The sequence below is a fragment of the Tasmannia lanceolata genome, unplaced genomic scaffold (genome assembly GCF_043159265.1).
Source record: "Tasmannia lanceolata isolate RefF3 unplaced genomic scaffold, GAP_Taslan_0.1 ptg000013l, whole genome shotgun sequence".
NCBI lineage: Eukaryota > Viridiplantae > Streptophyta > Magnoliopsida > Canellales > Winteraceae > Tasmannia > Tasmannia lanceolata.
In genome coordinates, this window is record NW_027518690.1 from 35048376 (window position 1) to 35068698 (window position 20323).

At 35.7% G+C, this 20323-nt stretch overlaps 2 protein-coding genes and 1 long non-coding RNA gene across 3 annotated transcripts; 1 reads left to right on the forward strand and 2 right to left on the reverse strand.

The window, feature by feature from the left end:
• Positions 1–4572: 4572 nt before the first annotated feature.
• LOC143889180 (uncharacterized) lies at positions 4573–5303 on the reverse strand. Its single transcript, XR_013254773.1, has 4 exons — positions 5161–5303; positions 4985–5077; positions 4798–4899; positions 4573–4626 (listed from the first exon to the last, which is right to left on the reverse strand). It is a non-coding gene; the product is annotated as an uncharacterized LOC143889180 (long non-coding RNA).
• A 942-nt stretch (positions 5304–6245) lies between these two features.
• On the reverse strand, positions 6246–9002 carry LOC143891188 (uncharacterized). Its single transcript, XM_077395822.1, has 4 exons — positions 7531–9002; positions 7130–7441; positions 6937–7036; positions 6246–6848 (listed from the first exon to the last, which is right to left on the reverse strand). Exons 1-4 carry the CDS (start codon positions 9000–9002, stop codon positions 6246–6248), a joined length of 2487 nt encoding a protein of 828 aa, XP_077251937.1.
• A 2172-nt stretch (positions 9003–11174) lies between these two features.
• Positions 11175–12683, forward strand: LOC143891412 (methionine--tRNA ligase, chloroplastic/mitochondrial-like). Its single transcript, XM_077395983.1, has 3 exons — positions 11175–11243; positions 11398–11514; positions 12375–12683. The coding sequence occupies exons 1-3, from the start codon at positions 11217–11219 to the stop codon at positions 12543–12545; spliced, it is 315 nt and encodes a 104-aa protein (XP_077252098.1). The 5' UTR covers positions 11175–11216; the 3' UTR covers positions 12546–12683.
• Positions 12684–20323: the final 7640 nt, after the last annotated feature.

Here is a 20323-nt window from a genome sequence, read left to right on the forward strand (position 1 = left end):
AGGGGTGTTGACGAGAAATTTTGGCATGCTTCTTACCATTAAGGCCATTACCTCAGGTTGTAGTCCGTTCCATCATACATGAACATAAAAAAGAAGACCATCAGAAACAAGAATAACAAAATAAAATCAACTGAAGTCTGACAAGGCGAATGATAAAGTACCTTAGTAGTACCGCTTTAAATAACAAAAATGCATGCTTTTCCTACCTACAATTCACACATAAATGTGTTCATCAGATTTCCCCACACTTAAACTTTGCTTGTCCTCAAGCAAAGAAAAAGAAAATATAAAAAAATAAAAGTACAAACAAAAACAAAATCCTAACTCACTTTCGTAGGAATCACGATTGCACTTAGCATGTGCAACAAGCCTTTAAACCCCTAGGTTACCCTAGTGGACGAGTTTTGTCTCGTGTGTGTTTGCTGTGAATATACACACAAAATTCTAAAAATAAACTTTTCTTTCCAAATCTCACTATAGAATAAAGCCAAAAAAATTCTAATCCTTTTTCTTTGATAAATTACTCAAAATAGAAGAACAAGAATACCCCCATACTTAAACTTTGCATCTTATCCCAAGTTGAAAAAAATTAGAAAAATATTTTAATGAAGGAATCCTCTTTTGAATTTGTCCTACTTTGCTCCCTTAAACTTGCCTCTAATGTAATCGTACCAAAAAAGAAATTTGATTTTGAAACTTAATAGAAAAATTGCAATCTTATATGGTCCACCATCCTTTACACTTTTCCATTACTTTCTAAGAATAGAACTCAGTTTTTGTAATCCTCTACTGCTTTTGGCGTGAATGACATGCAGGGCATGCACCAGACACCTAGGCTACTAAACAGTGTCCGACTAATCTTTGATTTGCATATGTCATAGACATTGATGCATATGAGTTCAAACTTTACCTTTGATTACGTGCAATGCTTTGATTTATTAAGCTTTCTAATTGACCCATGTATGGAGTTTTCAGTCAGTTGCTCTCAAGCCAGTTGGCTTTAAGGAACTAGGCGTAAAAACCCTTCAGACTTAATACCTCAAGTCAAAAAGGCTACAAATCAAAACTATAATCAAGAAGCAAACTTTCTAAAAATCATTATTTCTTTCTTTTGTTTCAACGTTTCTTTCCTTTTTATCCATAACATATAAAAAGCAAGTTTCTATTTCTATTTCTTAATCAAATCCTTTTGAAAGAAAGAGTCCAAAAGAAAACAAAACTAAGAAAGGAAAGTATTCTTTCTAATTTTTCAAATTCCCAAATTAAAATATCCACTAACTTTCTTTCTTAAAATAGGAAAACAACTTTCTTTCTAAGAATACCAAGTTCTTTCTAATTTGAGAGAAATACCAAAAACAAAAGGAAAAGAAACTTTCTAACTTTAATTTATAGAAAAGACTAGAGAAGGAAAGTTTCTAAAAGCTACCCCCCATACTTGAATTATGCATTGTCCTCAATGCGTTAAAAATAGAAAGAAAAATATGATGACTAAAAATAGAAAGGAGGGTACGTACCGTATTTGTTTAGGCATGATTCGAAATAGGAATGGGCATTTACCTGAAGAATGTCCCAGCAAACACTGCCATAGAGATCTACATTGGGAGGGAAGCACAATGTCTTGAATTTCACCTTTGGAGGCTCGATTGGATAATAAATGGGAAAGGAAACAGAGACCTTGTAAGCCATTCCTTCCACTGATTGTCCCTTTCCAACCATAGACGTTATACCCTACAGGTAAAGCAGACCCTTTAGAATCCAGAGACATCTAAAAAAAATGTGGAAGAAATGAATATGAGTACTATACAGAATTCTTTCAGAAGCAAGGGTTTACAATATTAGGTATAAGGGGTGTTGACGAGAAATTTTGGCATGCTTCTTACCATTAAGGCCATTACCTCAGGTTGTAGTCCGTTCCATCATACATGAACATAAAAAAGAAGACCATCAGAAACAAGAATAACAAAATAAAATCAACTGAAGTCTGACAAGGCGAATGATAAAGTACCTTAGTACACTACAACAAAACAGGGATTTCCCTACGGGAAAATCCGTAGGGACAACTACCCAAATCTGTAGGGAAAGGCTTTTACGTATGGAATTCTTGGTGCGCAGCTTCAGTAGCCTTATCAGGGGTAGGGAAAGACTTTTGCCTACGGATGTCATAATCCGTAGGGCTATAGAACTGTTGCCTACGGATTACTCCGTAGGGACTAACGTAGATTTGTCCCTACGGGCATTAATGACCACAGTAGGGAAATGCCCTATTTTCCCTACATATTTGTCCGTAGGGATAATACACTTTTTCTGTAGGGAAATTCCATTTTTCGGTAGGGAAAATCAAATTTTTAGTAAGGTTAATCCAATTTTCCCGTAGGGAAAAAATATATATCCCTACAGAATTCCAAACAAACTCCGTAGGGATATGCCAATTTATTCCATAGGGAAATCTACATTTGCCTACTGTATTTAATATGAAATCCGTAGGGATAAGCCAACTTTCCCTACAGAAGTTTCAAATAATCTCTTTTGGAAATAAGCTTTTCCCTACTGTTATTATTTTAAATTCGATAGGGATAGACTTGTCCCTACGGAGTTTCACAACAATCCGTAGGGAAAATGTGCTTATCCATACAGAATGTCATAAAAACTGTAGGGATATTCTTTTTTCTAAAGTGCATCAATATAATTCCACCTGTGATCTGTTGTACCTGTACTTTTATATTCCACACACAATAGATTACATCAAAATTGCATATCATCATCCACAACATTATACACAATTATAAAAAGTTCACTGCTTTAATTGATGATCTTTAAAACCACAATTTTCAATGTTGTTGAAATTATCTTCCACATTGTTCAAAATACAAAACTACAAAATAGCAAATGTCTTCAAATTGCTCCCTCAACTAGCTAGACTTGACAAAATTAAACATTGTTTGAAATTCATCAACTACAAAATAACATCAACGTCATCCTCTCCTCGAACTCCATCTTCATTTTCCATTCAACAATTTAACCTACAAACATAAAACATATAAATTAATATATATAAAAATTAATGATTCAAAAAAAAAACTAGCAATTAGCAGTTTGCAGGACACCAATGTCCACAGTATGATCCACTACAGTTGATGTTTCTATATATCTGTGCTCTATAGATGTTGAATTGTCAATTAGCATTTTGGAATTGTCCTATCTTGCTGTAGGGACACTTTTAGTGTTGCTAGAGCACATATTACAAGATTTAGCAGAAAATAGTTCCAACTCTAAATGGAATTTTCAATTAGCTAGCCCACTAAAATGATCTCAATAGGCTGTTTTCATGGGAAGTCTTCTTCATTGCCTTGTAGAGGATGCTAGCTAGTGAATCCATATATCAACTACAGAGAATGACAAAAATCAAGGACAATCAAATAACATTGTAACTACAAGCTATAAGTTGTTAACTCTAGTATTTAACCTAAAGACAAAACATATAAACATATAAATATATATAAATTAATTGTACACTTACATATGCACGAGGCCAAGCAACGTTACTTCCTAAGGCATCCGTGATGACTTGCATCTTTCCAGTTGGTCTTGGCAACTTCGCTTCTCGAGATATACCTCCATTAATAGTTACTACACACCATCCCTCTCCCAATTTTTTTCCTCCTATAATTAAGGTGGGATCTTCATTTTTAAAGAACCCTTTTGCCACAAATTTGCCTTCACTATTCTTCAACTTACATGGAATGCATTCATGAGTCTGAAAACAATTAAGTTGCAAATTTGGTGGTCAAATAGATATGAACATCAGTCATCCAACCTTAGAAACTATCATGTACTCACTAAAAAAATGTAAATACCTTGTTATTACGAGCCTTAGCCCGAGGTGAAGCACGAGTGACCTGACCAACAACTGGAGCGGTACGAGGAGCTTTAGAAAAAGGAATGGTACGAACATCAATAGGAGTATTAGTAGGAGCAATAGGAGGAAGACTAGTGGGAAGAGCCAGTGGATTTGTATGAGGAGCAACAGGAGGAACTATAGATTGGGCAACATGAGCATCGGGTTGATCAACACGACTTGCAACCGAAGAGTGCACTTGATTCGGCAAATCAACGTTGCGTCCGATAATGGCCTGCCATTAATTAATAAAAATGAATCATACATGGATGTATTCATAAACAAAAAAATTGGTGATAAATCGTACATGTATAGGTAAAATTCATTGAATTTGTAAATAAATCACATTGATCACAAGTTCTGAACCCCGAGATCCCATATAAAAGTAGCAATTAAGAAAAATCAAGAATCTAGTACAGAGAGAGAGAGAGAGAGAGAGAGAGAGACTAAGGTTATGTTCTTACATTTTGAATGAGTATCTCTTTCACTTGCCTCAGCTCCTCTTCCAAATTGGCTACTTTATTTTGTAATATTACCTCGTTTTTGGACTTAGTCGTTTCACGATGGGATTTTTTGCCCCATAGAGTTGATGGGGTTGGCCCTTTCCCTAAACATCGCACACGACCATGTGTATCTGGACCCATAGCTTGGGAGAGGATGTCGCCATTGCAAGCCATGCTACCCTGAGAGATATCCATAGGTTGTGTTCCTTGAAGCTCACGTATCTTTTTCTACATTAACAATCCAAATAATATGTGAAGAGCATATTATCAAAAAGGGAAGAAATAAAGTTAACCAACTTTTAAGTGTAAAAATAATGCCAATATGCAAATATTTTTAGTGTACAAATTTATGATATCAATAAACTAATTAAGAAATTGGGGAGCACATTATAAACATACTACAACATCTTCAGACGAATCAGTCACGAGTTTCCCATCTTTGCTTGTACGTGTCTTGATCCATAATTCATCTCGTGGTAATGTGGTTTTTGTCGTCTCCTCCTATCAACATCATAAAAGAGCAAAGAATATTTATTAATTAAGATAAAACAAATTCAACAAATTTTACATCAAATAAAAAAGTTACCTCTTCCTCGATTATAATAGCGAATGCCTTGGAACCTGCGGTGTGTGGTATCCAAGAGGAATTGCGATTTGCAATATTTGCGGTGCTTTTTGTCTGCAATATTGAGTTCATAAAATAATTTGTTGAGAAGATCACCCTTCCAAGAATAGTTTACTAATTGAGAAGTAAATAAATACCTGAAAGTCATCTGTTTTCCAATAGTTCCACAAAGCGATATATTGAGACTCGACAATACCATCGAGTTTAGGTGGAAAAATAACTTCCTCACTGCTTTTATCGAAGTACTTTTTCCTTAGTGTGTATTTGAAGTACTTCCATTTCTCATTTTACTGGATCATCACCCGGTCTTTTCCATCTATAGGTACATCAAACTTCTCCTGCATATATATGTTTAAATTAAAAGTAGTTACATTGTAGTTAAAACATATGATAAAATAATATATTAACCACACAAAGATAATAAGCTCTTTTTCCTAATATATACCAGCAGTGTACTCCAAGCATCCTCCCTATTTGATTCGGGCATATTCTTCCACGAAAACACATTGATTGGTAGTATAGAACCAATCTTAGCAATTACACCCAGAAACTTACCACATTTGCATGCATTTTTACCAACCACTTGTTTGAATTTGTTTAGGTTGACAGGTAAGCGACCTTCCATCTTATATAGGTGATCCAATTTTGTACGTCCCCTAGGATTCTTTTTCTTTTTGTTTGATGAGGTCCCCTCCTCTTGGGCTTGAGATGCATGTTGATGTACGTCCATTGAATCGTGGGGTGAAAGAGGTTGGGTGACCCCCTCTTCTCGAGCTTGCGACATATTTAATTCCCTCGCTCTTTTCACGGTCTGTCATATTAAGTTAATGTTAAATGCATAGCAAAAAAACACAAGGATGCGAAGGAACTTAAATTAAATATACATCCCAAATTCCCAAATGCTTATTTCTTCTTTCATGGTAAGACTAAGACCCAATTCAGCAAACATGGAATTGACTGGAATAAAATAAAAGAATAATATAGCACTGATGAGAGCACATATACCTTTTCCCCATGGAAGCAAGAAAACTGCTACAAGCCTACAATATACACATGTGATTTGGCCTAACTTTATTAGCATTAAAGCTTTATGAATGCAAAAATGAGGTATCTTCATTACAAAAAAAAGATACAAAGAAAATTAGAAGCATATAAATGCAAAAATGAAGTATCTTCATTACAAAAAAAGATATAATCATAGTGATAGTGTATGTCCCATTCTTCACTCCGACGTTTCCCAAATATCTATAAGATTATCAGTACAAGGCGCATCGCTCTCATCTACAGGCTCAAAATCATCTCTATAGTCTTCCTCTGGTGTATCAAAGAAGTCTCTAGGCGTCGTCTTCCTAACCACATGCCAATGTTTATCTGTGGGATCTTCTACATAGAAGACTTGCTCTACTTGAGACGCTAACACGAAAGGATCATCTTTGCGACAATGGTTTAGGTTCACAAGTGTGAATCCTAAGGGATCCTTCTTGATCCCTCTATCAGCATGATAGTCAGCCCATTCGCATTTGAATAGCAGTGCCTTCCTGCTTCCATAATAGTCCAATTCAATAATCTTGGTCAAAACACCGTAGTAACTCTTGTCTTCATGAATGGGGTTTTTATCTTTTCTACTTGCATAGCTTGGGGTTTTCGCAACCACGACTACGCCGCTATTTTGCGTCTTCCTTTTCCTCTCGAGCGCCTTTGTATGAAAACGAAAACCATTTATGAGACAGCCACTGTACTTCTTTACCCTTTGTGATGGCCCACGTACCACCCACCGAAAATTTTCTGACACTGGATCATTTCCCTCATCCCGTAACTTCCGAACCTATTTAACATAAGATTTCAAGTTGATAAGAATTAATGAGGTGCACAAAGCATTTGACTGCAATGGGAGTGTTATATTATTTACTCACGTAGCCTTTAAGCCATTCTGGGAATTCTGCATTGTGAATGCGTTCTATGTCCCAATGTTGATCACGAGGATGTTGATCCCGAATGGCATCAAGATGTGCACTACAAATGAATTGCAAGGGCGTTTAAGCTTCAAAGGTGATATAATATGTATTGCAACATTAATTAGTTTCTTAAGCTAAAAAAATAACTCACAGACGGTATTCATCGATTTCATTGCAGTTGTTTAACACATATCTATGTGCTAGTATCAATGTGGCTTCATCGAGATCATCAATGACAGGACCACCAAACAAACGACCCGTGTGTTTAAACACACCCCACACTTCTTCTTCGAGAGCATGTGCCCTATTATCGTCATTCCTCAATGGTCGGTTAAAACGTGTCTCAACACTCTGCAAATACCTTGAGCAAAAGGTGAGGCATTCGTTAGCTAGGTACCCTTCCACAATAGATCCCTCGGGACGACTTCTATTGCGCACATATGACTTTAATGTGAAGAGGTACCTGTGAAGACACATTATATTCTTATGTCTGCATTAGTAGATTGAACAATACAATTACAACAATAACTAATTTGAATGTTAAGTATTTACCTCTCAATGGGGTACATCCAACGATAGTGTATGGGGCCAGCTATTTTCGCTTCGTATGCTAAATGTATGGGCAGGTGCACCATAATATCAAAAAAGCCAGGTGGAAATATAGTCTCGAGACAACAAAGCGTCACGGCAATCTGAGACGTTAGCCTCTCAAACTGTTCTCCCGTGCCAACTTTAGAACATAAATCCCTAAAGAAATTACATAAATCAATAAGGACCGAACTGACTTTCTTGGATAACGTTGTCCGTATAGCTAACGGGAGTAATTGTTGCATCAAGACATGAAAATCGTGGCTCTTTAATCCTGAAATCTTCAACGACTCAAGATTCACACATCTTGAAATATTTGCAGCATACCTATCTGGAACCTTCACTCGCTTTAACACTTGGCAGGAAACTTTCTTTTGTTTCCTAGTCATCACGAAGCTATCTCTTGGCCTTAGATGCATCTTTTCTAGGTCGAGGCGAGCTTCTTCGGTATCCTTTGTTTTTCCTGTAATATTCAATAATGTACCAACCACTTTGTCACCAACATTCCTCTCAATATGCATTACATCGAGATTGTGAGGCAAAAGAAGAGTTTTCCAATATGGTAACTCAAAGAAGATACTTTTTTTCTTCCACGGTGAATTTTTCTTCACCCATTTCTTTGTCCCAAGTAAATTTTTAAACTTAGGTAATTTTTTCTTCTTCGGTGAATTTTCATTCCCTAGCGAACCTTTCTTCTTTGGTAATTTTTTCTTCCTCGGTGATTTCTCTTGTCTCTTCCTCTTCTGACCCTTCCCTAATGTGAATGTTAAGCCCTGTAGCTGCTTCAACACATCAGACCCATACAGTCTTCTAGGGGGAGATTCCCATTCTTGTTTACCATTGAACTGAATTCTGTTAGATCGAAATTTATGATCTTCCGGAAGAAATCGTCGGTGGCCCATGTAGCAAAACTTCTTCCCATGAGCTAACCACTGAGAACGCGTGTCAACATTGCAACAAGGACAAGCCTTCTCCCCTTTAGTGCTCCAGCCTGACAACATAGCATATGCGGGAAAATCACTAATAGTCCATAAAAGTGCTGCACGCATTCTAAAGGTTTCCTTTCGTGAGTGGTCATAAGTATCTACTCCATCCACCCAAAGTTCCTTAAGCTCCTCAATCAATGGTTGCAAGTACACATCAATTGCATTACCAGGTGAATGTGGGCCAGGGATGAGCAAAGACATCATCATAAAAGGTTGCTTCATACACATCCATGGCGGCAAATTGTATGGAATAAGAATGACGGGCCATGTGCTATGTGTAATGTTCATGCTCCGGAATGGATTAAACCCATCGCTTGCTAAGCCAAGACGAACATTGCGAGGCTCCAAACTAAAACCTTCGTGTTGAACGTCAAAATCTTGCCATGCAGGGAAATCGGCAGGATGTCGTAATACACTGTCATCCTTCCTTCCCTCGTGATGCCATCTCATGTAAGAGGATGTTTTTTATGACATGAATAGCATTTGAAGCCTACCTTTCAAAGGGAAATGGGGAAGAACTTTTGCAGGAATTTTTTTATCTTTCTTGCATGAGTTTGTTCCCTCATTAACTGTGTTGTTCTCAGTCGTTTTCCATCTTGAGGTACCACATTTGGAACATGAGCTAAGATTGGTAGTCTCCCTCCAATATAACATACAGTCATTCGGACATGCATCAATCATGTCGTAATGGAGTCCTAACTCCCAAATGATTTTCTTCATTTCATACATGTTCTTCGGCAACAATACACCCTCAGGAAAAGCACGCTTTAACAGCTCAAGTAGCATGTTGAATGATTTATTAGTCCATCCACATAGGCATTTTATGTGAAACAACTCAACTATAAAAGATAATTTCGTAAACATCTTACAACCAGGGTACAACTCTTGTTCAGCATCCCTTAACAAATTGTAAAATGAATGAGCTGCTTCATCAGCACCCCCCCCTCCATCTTCATTTGTTGGATCAATCCCTTGCACAGCTTCCTGCATATCGTTCAGCATCTCATGCATGTCATCATTCACTTCCTCTTCCACACCCATGCTATTCGGGTTAATAGAGGTATAATGTGATGACTGTTCTCCATGATAAACCCAACAAGTATAATTCTTCATCATTCCATCACTTATCAAATGCACCTTCGCCTCTTTAGCATTCACCCAGCACGTGCATGCACATTTCTCACATGGGCACAAGATCTTTCCATCAAAACACTTATTCTTGAAAGCGTATTCGAGAAAATCTTTTAGCCCCTGTACGTATTCGGCTGAATTCCTACACAATCCAGTAACTCTTACATTAACTATTAAAATTATACCGATTAAAATTGAACGAGATTTGGAAATTTTACTAGGCCTATGATTCATGTTATACCTTTGTTTATTCAACCAGCTCTTGTCCATTTCCTATACCTTCTAATGGTCCTGAAATCTGTTCATGAATTAAATAACTATGATCATAAATTGAGACATAAATAACTTTGACTATTTATTCTAAGATTTTTGTTCAAGATTTTTGTTCCCCAAAGATGATGATATGCTTCTCGACTATTTGAATGAAGATGGACAATCTATTGAACCCACATGGGAACAAGGGGGTAAACTTGTAGCCTAGTGGTTGAGGATTTGTATCTCAACCATGAGTTTAGAGGTTGGAAACCCAGCTTACCTATTAAAAAAAAGATTCTTTGGGAACTGTAATTAAGTTTGACAGCTGTTAAAATAATAAAGGGTTTTGTTAAGACTGCCCTACGGTGCTTTGGAAAAGAAATTTTACACATCTTTTTGATAGAAAATTCAAAAAAACATTTGTAAAAGTGTCAAACAACGTGAAAAATGATTGCAAAATTTCTTTTCCAAAGCACCTAAAAGAGTGCCCTCTCATTAACAAAACCCAATAATAAAAGACAAGATAAGTTAATGCAATTATAAAAACATGGCAGTGCGAATATTCGTAGCCTTCTTTGAATGGGGCTATCAATGAAGTTAGTGAAAAAGAGAAAAAAGATTGGGGTTTTTTATTGATTTATATTTCCATTTTTTTCTTGGGAAATGATAAATTCGCACCCCCTTAGGATAATTCAAACCCTTGGGACCTGAAAAAGCGTTAAAGTCTTCCACATACCCTCCTTTACAATCTGGAACTGGTTGGAGCTCCTACATTCCGAATTACAACCCATGAGATATTGTTGCAAATTTGAAAAGGTTGTTAAATGGCGAGCCAGTGCAGCCCATGTATCCATGGTACAAAGGATTCAAGGTCACCCTCCCTTATCCTCGTCTAATTTCTTCAGTAATGTTAAACAGTAGAATGTTTTGACACAAATCAGGGAACAATTGAGAAATCGACAACAAAGGAATCTTACACCATCACTGGGATCATTGAGGAAGTTGACGAGACAACATTGAGGATTACAGAACTGCCAATCCGTAGATGGATACAGGATTACAAGGAATTCTTGGAATCTTTCTGTGTCAGCGAATTTAGGAGATGTTTCTCAATCAGTTATTTTAGGAGATCCCGAACTTTCAAAGTCAAAACTTGTTATGGAGTAACCCAATTTAGCTAGCATAAAATTGGAACATTCCTATCCAAGTTTAACACATTTAGGTTCTTTGCAGGCAATACTTGCTAGTGCTTTCGCTAGAAAAGATTATGAAAAGGCAATGGCTACCGTATCACGAGTTCTGCAGGTATAGTGCTTTTCAAACAGAAATAGTTCTACACAATCTCTGTCTCTCTGTTTTATTATTTAGGTAATTATTTTCTGTGTTAATTATTCGCAATTGATCAGAAATTTTTTGTTCTTATATTTTCTGAAAATACTAAGTATGTTCTATTTTGCAGTTGAGTGTGGTTCTGGGACTGTTCCTCACTGTTGGGATTTGGATTGGCTTGCAATTTGGATGGAGAGTATTTACAAAGGATCTCAATGTGGTGAAACTGATTCATATAGGAATCACGGTATTTCTTCACTCTTTTTGAAACCTAGAAGTGCCAACGGATGTGCCTACGGTTGCTATATATGAGTGCCATAAGAAGTAAACCGAAAGAGTCGGCCATCACGGAGCAAATCAAAATTATGATGATTGTGAGACAACTTGTCGAGAAAAAAATGTTTTCAAACACAAGGAGCAATAGAAAAAAAGTTTTGATAAGAAAAAACCTATATCAGTTAGAAAATTGCAAGCCTTGTCTACAGGTAGCAGTAACCATTCAATTGATGTAACTAGCAAATGAATAATATTAGATAGAGAGGAATCTACTAGTCAAAGATTGCAAGCTTTATGAATAATCCTCCAAGTCCAACACCAAATATTTGTTCAAGACCTTATGAAGAAGAAGAAGACAAAAAGGAACTTACTCGCCCAACTTTGCTTCAGTCCCTCAATATTCAGGCAAAAGAACAGAGTCTCCTTCTTTGAAAGCAACAAGAATAAGATTTCCACCTCTATCAAGAGCACCGGGACCCACCGCTACAATTTTTCTAGAGTTTAACTGAATCGAGCACAGGAAAAAAATCAAACTAAATCACAATAAAATAATAAATGAAACATTTTAGAGACCTTTTTTTTTTACTCATAAAAAAATGCGAATGACTTATCTAATTTTAACTCCTTTCAGTTGAAGACCTTTTTGTATTGATCTTCAAATGAACTTTTTTAAGAAAATTGATTGAAACTTTTACAGATTACTTTTGTAAGCTGGCCTAGTATGAGATTGGTTTATGAATTATTATTAATATTTTTTCTTCTCAAGTAGCTCATCCTCCCTGTTGGTCACCAATTCGATTTCTGATCAATTTCATGCCCTTCATTTTGTAGAATGATGCCAAATGGGGAGGGCTGAAAACGGGTCAGGTCATGGAAGAACCTAAGCCCATTTTTGCTCGGATCGAAGTTAGAAAGGTCGGAGAAGATGAAGGTGATACAGTTCAGAATGAGGTGAAAGATAACAAGAGAATAAAACAGACTCAAGCCGTTGCAGAAGCATAGACATCTGATTGCGGAGTAGCTAAGATGTCTATAAGCAATTAAATTATCACTTAAGAGTACAAACTGGTATGTATTAATTGATACCTGATTTCTATTGAATTTTGATCATACCCTCTTGAAACTTTTATCACATTCTGAGTGGAGTCCTCTAATGTCTATATTCATAAGCTGTCTTGAGCTCATCCTGAAGGCAAGAATTCTCATGTTCCCCCCTTGAGCTGTCTTCTCATTGTTTAAAGCAAAACAGATCAATGGAGACTCTGTAACTGCACATCACATGTTTCTATGTTCCTTATTTTTTTAATGTTTTGCAATTTCTTGATAAAACAATAAAGTCCCGAATTTTTTTCGAGATTATGAAACATAGTCCAGATACCTTCCTATTTTATTTTAGGCAAAAATATTCCGTTAAATTCATGATATTATTTGTTGTCCTAATCTTGTTAAATTTTACTGCATGACGGGAATATCTTTTTTTTTTCCTTTTCTGTTGGGTGTGTAAGCTGGGGTTTGGCGGGGGACCAATACGCCATCCCTAACTCAGAACAGATGAGAGGGAGATCCAGAACTCGGGATAGACGAACACTAAACCTAAGAGTTCGAACTACTCAATACTCGTGAGTTACATAATTGGATAGCTTGATGGGAGTAGGAAATCTGTGACCTTATCTACGGCAATGACCGGCAAATGAACGGTTGGGATATCCCTGCCTGTGTTTTGCCCACTCTATTTTTCATTCGCCATCATATATTTTTTATTTCTTTTAAGCGACAAATGGTATATTACATTTTTCTTTCTTTTAAGCAAAAATATGATTTATTATTTTATTTTTCTTGATAAATTATATGGTGTTTGGCCATATTTTTCTGAGGGTAAAAATATAGCTTACTAAGTAAGATGGAGAGAATTGAGAGGACACGAGTTAGAAGATAATGAGAAGTGGAAGAAAAACAAGATGCTAATAACTCGTGTGGGCTGCTGTTAGCAAGGGCGGTACAGCCTAGACAGGACTTGACGGCCTTATAAAAACTCAAATAAAACAATTTTCATTGCCATTTACAAAATTACTTCGGAAAACCCATATTAAAAAAGTAAAAGCCCTTTCTATTTATTTTAAAAATATTTTCCAATGCCTTCTTCTATAATCTGTAAGCCCTTTATTTACTCAGTTGAAACACCTTTTAAAATCTATACAAGCCTTTCATTGTCCCAGGTTGAACACAGAAATCAAAATATCAGAGTTTCAAGTCAACCATCAGTTCTTGAATATATTCAAAATCTCAAAATAATCAAGCTGAACCTCAACACGGTCAAGAGTAACCCATTACGAGTGCCATGTTTTCTAACATAAGTGTGTCTTGTGGGGGTTTTAAGTGAGTTTTTATTCTATAAAGCAAGTTTTCCACTACTTAAAAAAAAATCAGCAAGTTTTCATTCGAATCAGCAATGTCAGGCATAGAAATAAGAAAGTTACCTTTTAGAAACCCTCGAATCCTTCTTCTCTTCTAGATGATTTTGCACCACAAATTTCGCCTTTTTAATGAGAGGGAAATTAGATCCCTTCCTCTTTTCTTCTTCTTTCAAACCCTAAAAGTGCCTCTGCTGTTTTGCTCTTCTCTAAACCCTAAGAAAATTAGAGAACACCTTTCTTCTTTTGGATGGAAGGAATGGAGGTGGAAATGGATAGCTAAGATGGGGGTGGTGATCAAGAGGGTCTATTTATAAACCCTAAGAAAACAGATGAGGGAGAGAGGATGGGTGGAAATGGATGGCTGATTTTACACTTCAAACTCTCTTTTTCTTCCTCTTCTCCTTCTCCCTTCTTCTCCCACAAAACCAAGCCAAAATGAGAAGAAGCTACTTATGGGTTAGGATTAGGGTTTCCTTGCCAAAACCAGAAGAGGCTACTTGTGGGTTAGGGTTACGGGTTGTGACGGGAGAGAGGGAAAGATAAAAAATCGATAACTTCAAGGCTAGGGCGTGTTTACCCTCTTGGGGGTAATTTTGCCATTTTAAAAAATAAACAGGGGCGTTACTGGAAAATGAGTTCGGAATTTGTGTTTTCCGCCATCCCGAGCGCGCCTCAAGTGCGAAAATCAGTAGGGATATAAATAAAATTAATCCCTACGGTATGCTTGGATTATCCGTCGGTAAAAGACCAATTCTGCCTACGGTAAAGTACTAATTTCAGTAGGGAAACAAACCGTAGGCGTATATATCGAGATTTCCCTACGGAATACTACAAATTCCGTAGTTAAAAGTTCTACACCTACCGCTAAATAAGTAGCCGTAGGGATACTATTATATTCCCTACAGAATTTAAATCCGTAGGGAAAGACTGAACTTTTCCCTACTGAATAATAACGGGTCGGTAGGGAAAGTACAGTTTTGTTGTAGTGGTAGTACCGCTTTAAATAACAAAAATGCATGATTTTCCTACCTACAATTCACACATAAATGTGCTCATCAGATTTCCCCACACTTAAACTTTGCTTGTCCTCAAGCAAACAAAAAGAAAATATACAAAAATAAAAGTACAAACAAAAACAAAATCCTAACTCACTTTCGTAGGAATCACGATTGCACTTAGCATGTGCAACAAGCCTTTAAACCCCTAGGTTACCCTAGTGGACGAGTTTCGTCTCGTGTGTATTTGCTGTGAATATACACACAAAATTCTAAAAATAAACTTTTCTTTCCAAATCTCACTATAGAATAAAGCAAAAAAATTCTAATCCTTTTTCTTTGATAAATTACTCAAAATAGAAGAACAAGAATACCCCCATACTTAAACTTTGCATCCTATCCCAAGTTGAAAAAAATTAGAAAAATATTTTAATGAAGGAATCCTCTTTTGAATTTGTCCTACTTTGCTCCCTTAAACTTGCCTCTAATGTAATCGTACCAAAAAAGAAATTTGATTTTGAAACTTAATAGAAAAATTGCAATCTTATATGGTCCACCATCCTTTACACTTTTCCATTACTTTCTAAGAATAGAACTCAGTTTTTGTAATCCTCTACTGCTTTTGGCGTGAATGACATGCAGGGCATGCATCAGACACCCAGGCTACTAAACAGTGTCCGACTAATCTTTGATTTGCATATGTCATAGACATTGATGCATATGAGTTCAAACTTTACCTTTGATTACGTGCAATGCTTTGATTTATTAAGCTTTCTAATTGACCCATGTATGGAGTTTTCAGTCAGTTGCTCTCAAGCCAGTTGGCTTTAAGGAACTAGGCGTAAAAACCCTTCAGACTTAATACCTCAAGTCAAAAAGGCCACAAATCAAAACTATAATCAAGAAGCAAACTTTCAAAAAATCATTCTTTCTTTCTTTTGTTTCAACGTTTCTTTCCTTTTTATCCATAACATATAAAAAGCAAGTTTCTATTTCTATTTCTTAATCAAATCCTTTTAAAAGAAAGATTCCAAAAGAAAACAAAACTAAGAAAGGAAAGTATTCTTTCTAATTTTTCAAATTCCCAAATTAAAATATCCACTAACTTTTTTTCTTAAAATAGGAAAACAACTTTCTTTCTAAGTATACCAAGTTCTTTCTAATTTGAGAGTTTTACCAAAAACAAAAGGAAAAGAAACTTTCTAACTTTAATTTATAGAAAAGACTAGAGAAGGAAAGTTTCTGAAAGCTACCCCCCATACTTGAATTATGCATTGTCCTCAATGCGTTAAAAATAGAAAGAAAAATATGATGACTAAAAATAGAAAGGAGGGTACGTACCGTATTTGTTTAGGCATGATTCGAAATAGGAATGGGCATTTACCTGAAGAATGTCCCAGCAAACACTGCCATAGAGATCTACATTGGGAGGGAAGCACAATGTCTTGAATTTCACCTTTGGAGGCTCGATTGGATAATCAATGGGAAAGGAAACAGAGACCTTGTAAGCCATTCCTTCCACTGATTGTCCCTTTCCAACTATAGACGTTATAGCCTACAGGTAAAGCAGACCCTTTAGAATCCAGAGACATCTAAAAAAAATGTGGAAGAAATGAATATGAGTACTATACAGAATTCTTTCAGAAGCAAGGGTTTACAATATTAGGTATAAGGGGTGTTGACGAGAAATTTTGGCATGCTTCTTACCATTAAGGCCATTACCTCAGGTTGTAGTCCGTTCCATCATACATGAACATAAAAAAGAAGACCATCAGAAACAAGAATAACAAAATAAAATCAACTGAAGTCTGACAAGGCGAATGATAAAGTACCTTAGTAGTACCGCTTTAAATAACAAAAATGCATGCTTTTCCTACCTACAATTCACACATAAATGTGCTCATCAGATTTCCCCACACTTAAACTTTGCTTGTCCTCAAGCAAACAAAAAGAAAATATACAAAAATAAAAGTACAAACAAAAACAAAATCCTAACTCACTTTCGTAGGAATCACGATTGCACTTAGCATGTGCAACAAGCCTTTAAACCCCTAGGTTACCCTAGTGGACGAGTTTTGTCTCGTGTGTGTTTGATGTGAATATACACACAAAATTCTAAAAATAAACTTTTCTTTCCAAATCTCACTATAGAATAAAGCCAAAAAAATTCTAATCCTTTTTCTTTGATAAATTACTCAAAATAGAAGAACAAGAATACCCCCATACTTAAACTTTGCATCCTATCCCAAGTTGAAAAAAATTAGAAAAATATTTTAATGAAGGAATCCTCTTTTGAATTTGTCCTACTTTGCTCCCTTAAACTTGCCTCTAATGTAATCGTAACATAAAAGAAAATTGATTTTGAAACTTAATAGAAAAATTGCAATCTTATATGGTCCAACATCCTTTACACTTTTCCATTACTTTCTAAGAATAGAACTCAGTTTTTGTAATCCTCTACTGCTTTTGGCGTGAATGACATGCAGGGTATGCACCAGACACCCAGGCTACTAAACAGTGTCCGACTAATCTTTGATTTGCATATGTCATAGACATTTATGCATATGAGTTCAAACTTTACCTTTGATTACGTGCAATGCTTTGATTTATTAAGCTTTCTAATTGACCCATGTATGGAGTTTTCAGTCAGTTGCTCTCAAGCCAGTTGGCTTTAAGGAACTAGGCGTAAAAACCCTTCAGACTTAATACCTCAAGTAAAAAAGGCTATAAATCAAAACTATAATCAAGAAGCAAACTTTCTAAAAATCATTCTTTCTTTCTTTTGTTTCAACGTTTCTTTCCTTTTTATCCATAACATATAAAAAGCAAGTTTCTATTTCTATTTCTTAATCAAATCCTTTTAAAAGAAAGATTCCAAAAGAAAACAAAACTAAGAAAGGAAAGTATTCTTTCTAATTTTTCAAATTCCCAAATTAAAATATCTACTAACTTTCTTTCTTAAAATAGGAAAACAACTTTCTTTCTAAGAATACCAAGTTCTTTCTAATTTGAGAGAAATACCAAAAACAAAAGGAAAAGAAACTTTCTAACTTTAATTTATAGAAAAGACTAGAGAAGAAAAGTTTCTAAAAGCCACCCCCCATACTAGAATTATGCATTGTCCTCAATGCGTTAAAAATAGAAAGAAAAATATGATGACTAAAAATAGAAAGGAGGGTACGTACCGTATTTGTTTAGGCATGATTCGAAATAGGAATGGGCATTTACCTGAAGAATGTCCCAGCAAACACTGCCATAGAGATCTACATTGGGAGGGAAGCACAATGTCTTGAATTTCACCTTTGGAGGCTCGATTGGATAATCAATGGGAAAGGAAACAGAGACCTTGTAAGCCATTCCTTCCACTGATTGTCCCTTTCCAACCATAGACGTTATACCCTACAGGTAAAGCAAACCCTTTAGAATCCAGAGACATCTAAAAAAAATGTGGAAGAAATGAATATGAGTACTATACAGAATTCTTTCAGAAGCAAGGGTTTACAATATTAGGTATAAGGGGTGTTGACGAGAAATTTTGGCATGCTTCTTACCATTAAGGCCATTACCTCAGGTTGTAGTCCGTTCCATCATACATGAACATAAAAAAGAAGACCATCAGAAACGAGAATAACAAAATAAAATCAACTGAAGTCTCACAAGGCGAATGATAAAGTACCTTAGTAGTACCGCTTTAAATAACAAAAATGCATGCTTTTCCTACCTACAATTCACACATAAATGTGCTCATCAGATTTCCCCACACTTAAACTTTGCTTGTCCTCAAGCAAACAAAAAGAAAATATACAAAAATAAAAGTACAAACAAAAACAAAATCCTAACTCACTTTCGTAGGAATCACGATTGCACTTAGCATGTGCAACAAGCCTTTAAACCCCTAGGTTACCCTAGTAGACGAGTTTTGTCTCGTGTGTGTTTGCTGTGAATATACACACAAAATTCTAAAAATAAACTTTTCTTTCCAAATCTCACTATAGAATAAAGCCAAAAAAATTCTAATCATTTTTCTTTGATAAATTACTCAAAATAGAAGAACAAGAATACCCCCATACTTAAACTTTGCATCCTATCCCAAGTTGAAAAAAATTAGAAAAATATTTTAATGAAGGAATCCTCTTTTGAATTTGTCCTACTTTGCTCCCTTAAACTTGCCTCTAATGTAATCGTACCAAAAAAGAAATTTGATTTTGAAACTTAATAGAAAAATTGCAATCTTATATGGTCCACCATCCTTTACACTTTTCCATTACTTTCTAAGAATAGAACTCAGTTTTTGTAATCCTCTACTGCTTTTGGCGTGAATGACATGCAGGGCATGCACCAGACACCCAGGCTACTATACAGTGTCCGACTAATCTTTGATTTGCATATGTCATAGACATTGATGCATATGAGTTCAAACTTTACCTTTGATTATGTGCAATGCTTTGATTTATTAAGCTTTCTAATTGACCCATGTATGGAGTTTTCAGTCAGTTGCTCTCAAGCCAGTTGGCTTTAAGGAACTAGGCGTAAAAACCCTTCAGACTTAATACCTCAAGTCAAAAAGGCTACAAATCAAAACTATAATCAAGAAGCAAACTTTCTAAAAATCATTCTTTCTTTCTTTTGTTTCAACCTTTCTTTCCTTTTTATCCATAACATATAAAAAGCAAGTTTCTATTTCTATTTCTTAATCAAATCCTTTTAAAAGAAAGATTCCAAAAGAAAACAAAACTAAGAAAGGAAAGTATTCTTTCTAATTTTTCAAATTCCAAAATTAAAATATCCTCTAACTTTCTTTCTTAAAATAGGAAAACAACTTTTTTTCTAAGAATACCAAGTTCTTTCTAATTTGAGAGAAATACCAAAAACAAAAGGAAAAGAAACTTTCTAACTTTAAAATATAGAAAAGACTAGAGAAGGAAAGTTTCTAAAAGCTACCCCCCATACGTGAATTATTCATTGTCCTCAATGAGTTAAAAATAGAAAGAAAAATATGAGGACTAAAAATAGAAAGGAGGGTACGTACCGTATTTGTTTAGGCATGATTCGAAATAGGAATGGGCATTTACCTGAAGAATGTCCCAGCAAACACTGCCATAGAGATCTACATTGGGATGGAAGCACAATGTCTTGAATTTCACCTTTGGAGGCTCGATTGGATAATCAATGGGAAAGGAAACAGAGACCTTATAAGGCATTCCTTCCACTGATTGTCCCTTTCCAACCATAGACGTTATACCCTACAGGTAAAGCAAACCCTTTAGAATCCAGAGACATCTAAAAAAAATGTGGAAGAAATGAATATGAGTACTATACAGAATTCTTTCAGAAGCAAGGGTTACAATATTAGGTATAAGGGGTGTTGACG

Excerpts from the sequence above, each read along its gene's own strand:
- LOC143891412 (XM_077395983.1), top strand. The coding sequence starts at position 11,217 with ATGGCTACCGTATCACGAGTTCTGCAG. Across the intron at positions 11,244-11,397 it reads CCGTATCACGAGTTCTGCAG|TTGAGTGTGGTTCTGGGACT; the intron begins GTATAGTGCTTT and ends TCTATTTTGCAG. Across the intron at positions 11,515-12,374 it reads TGATTCATATAGGAATCACG|AATGATGCCAAATGGGGAGG; the intron begins GTATTTCTTCAC and ends TTCATTTTGTAG.
- LOC143891188 (XM_077395822.1), bottom strand. The coding sequence starts at position 9,002 with ATGAGATGGCATCACGAGGGAAGGAAGGATGACAGTGTATTACGACAT. Across the intron at positions 7,442-7,530 it reads TGGATGTACCCCATTGAGAG|GTACCTCTTCACATTAAAGT; the intron begins GTAAATACTTAA and ends GTGTCTTCACAG. Across the intron at positions 7,037-7,129 it reads GAAATCGATGAATACCGTCT|TGCACATCTTGATGCCATTC; the intron begins GTGAGTTATTTT and ends ATTCATTTGTAG.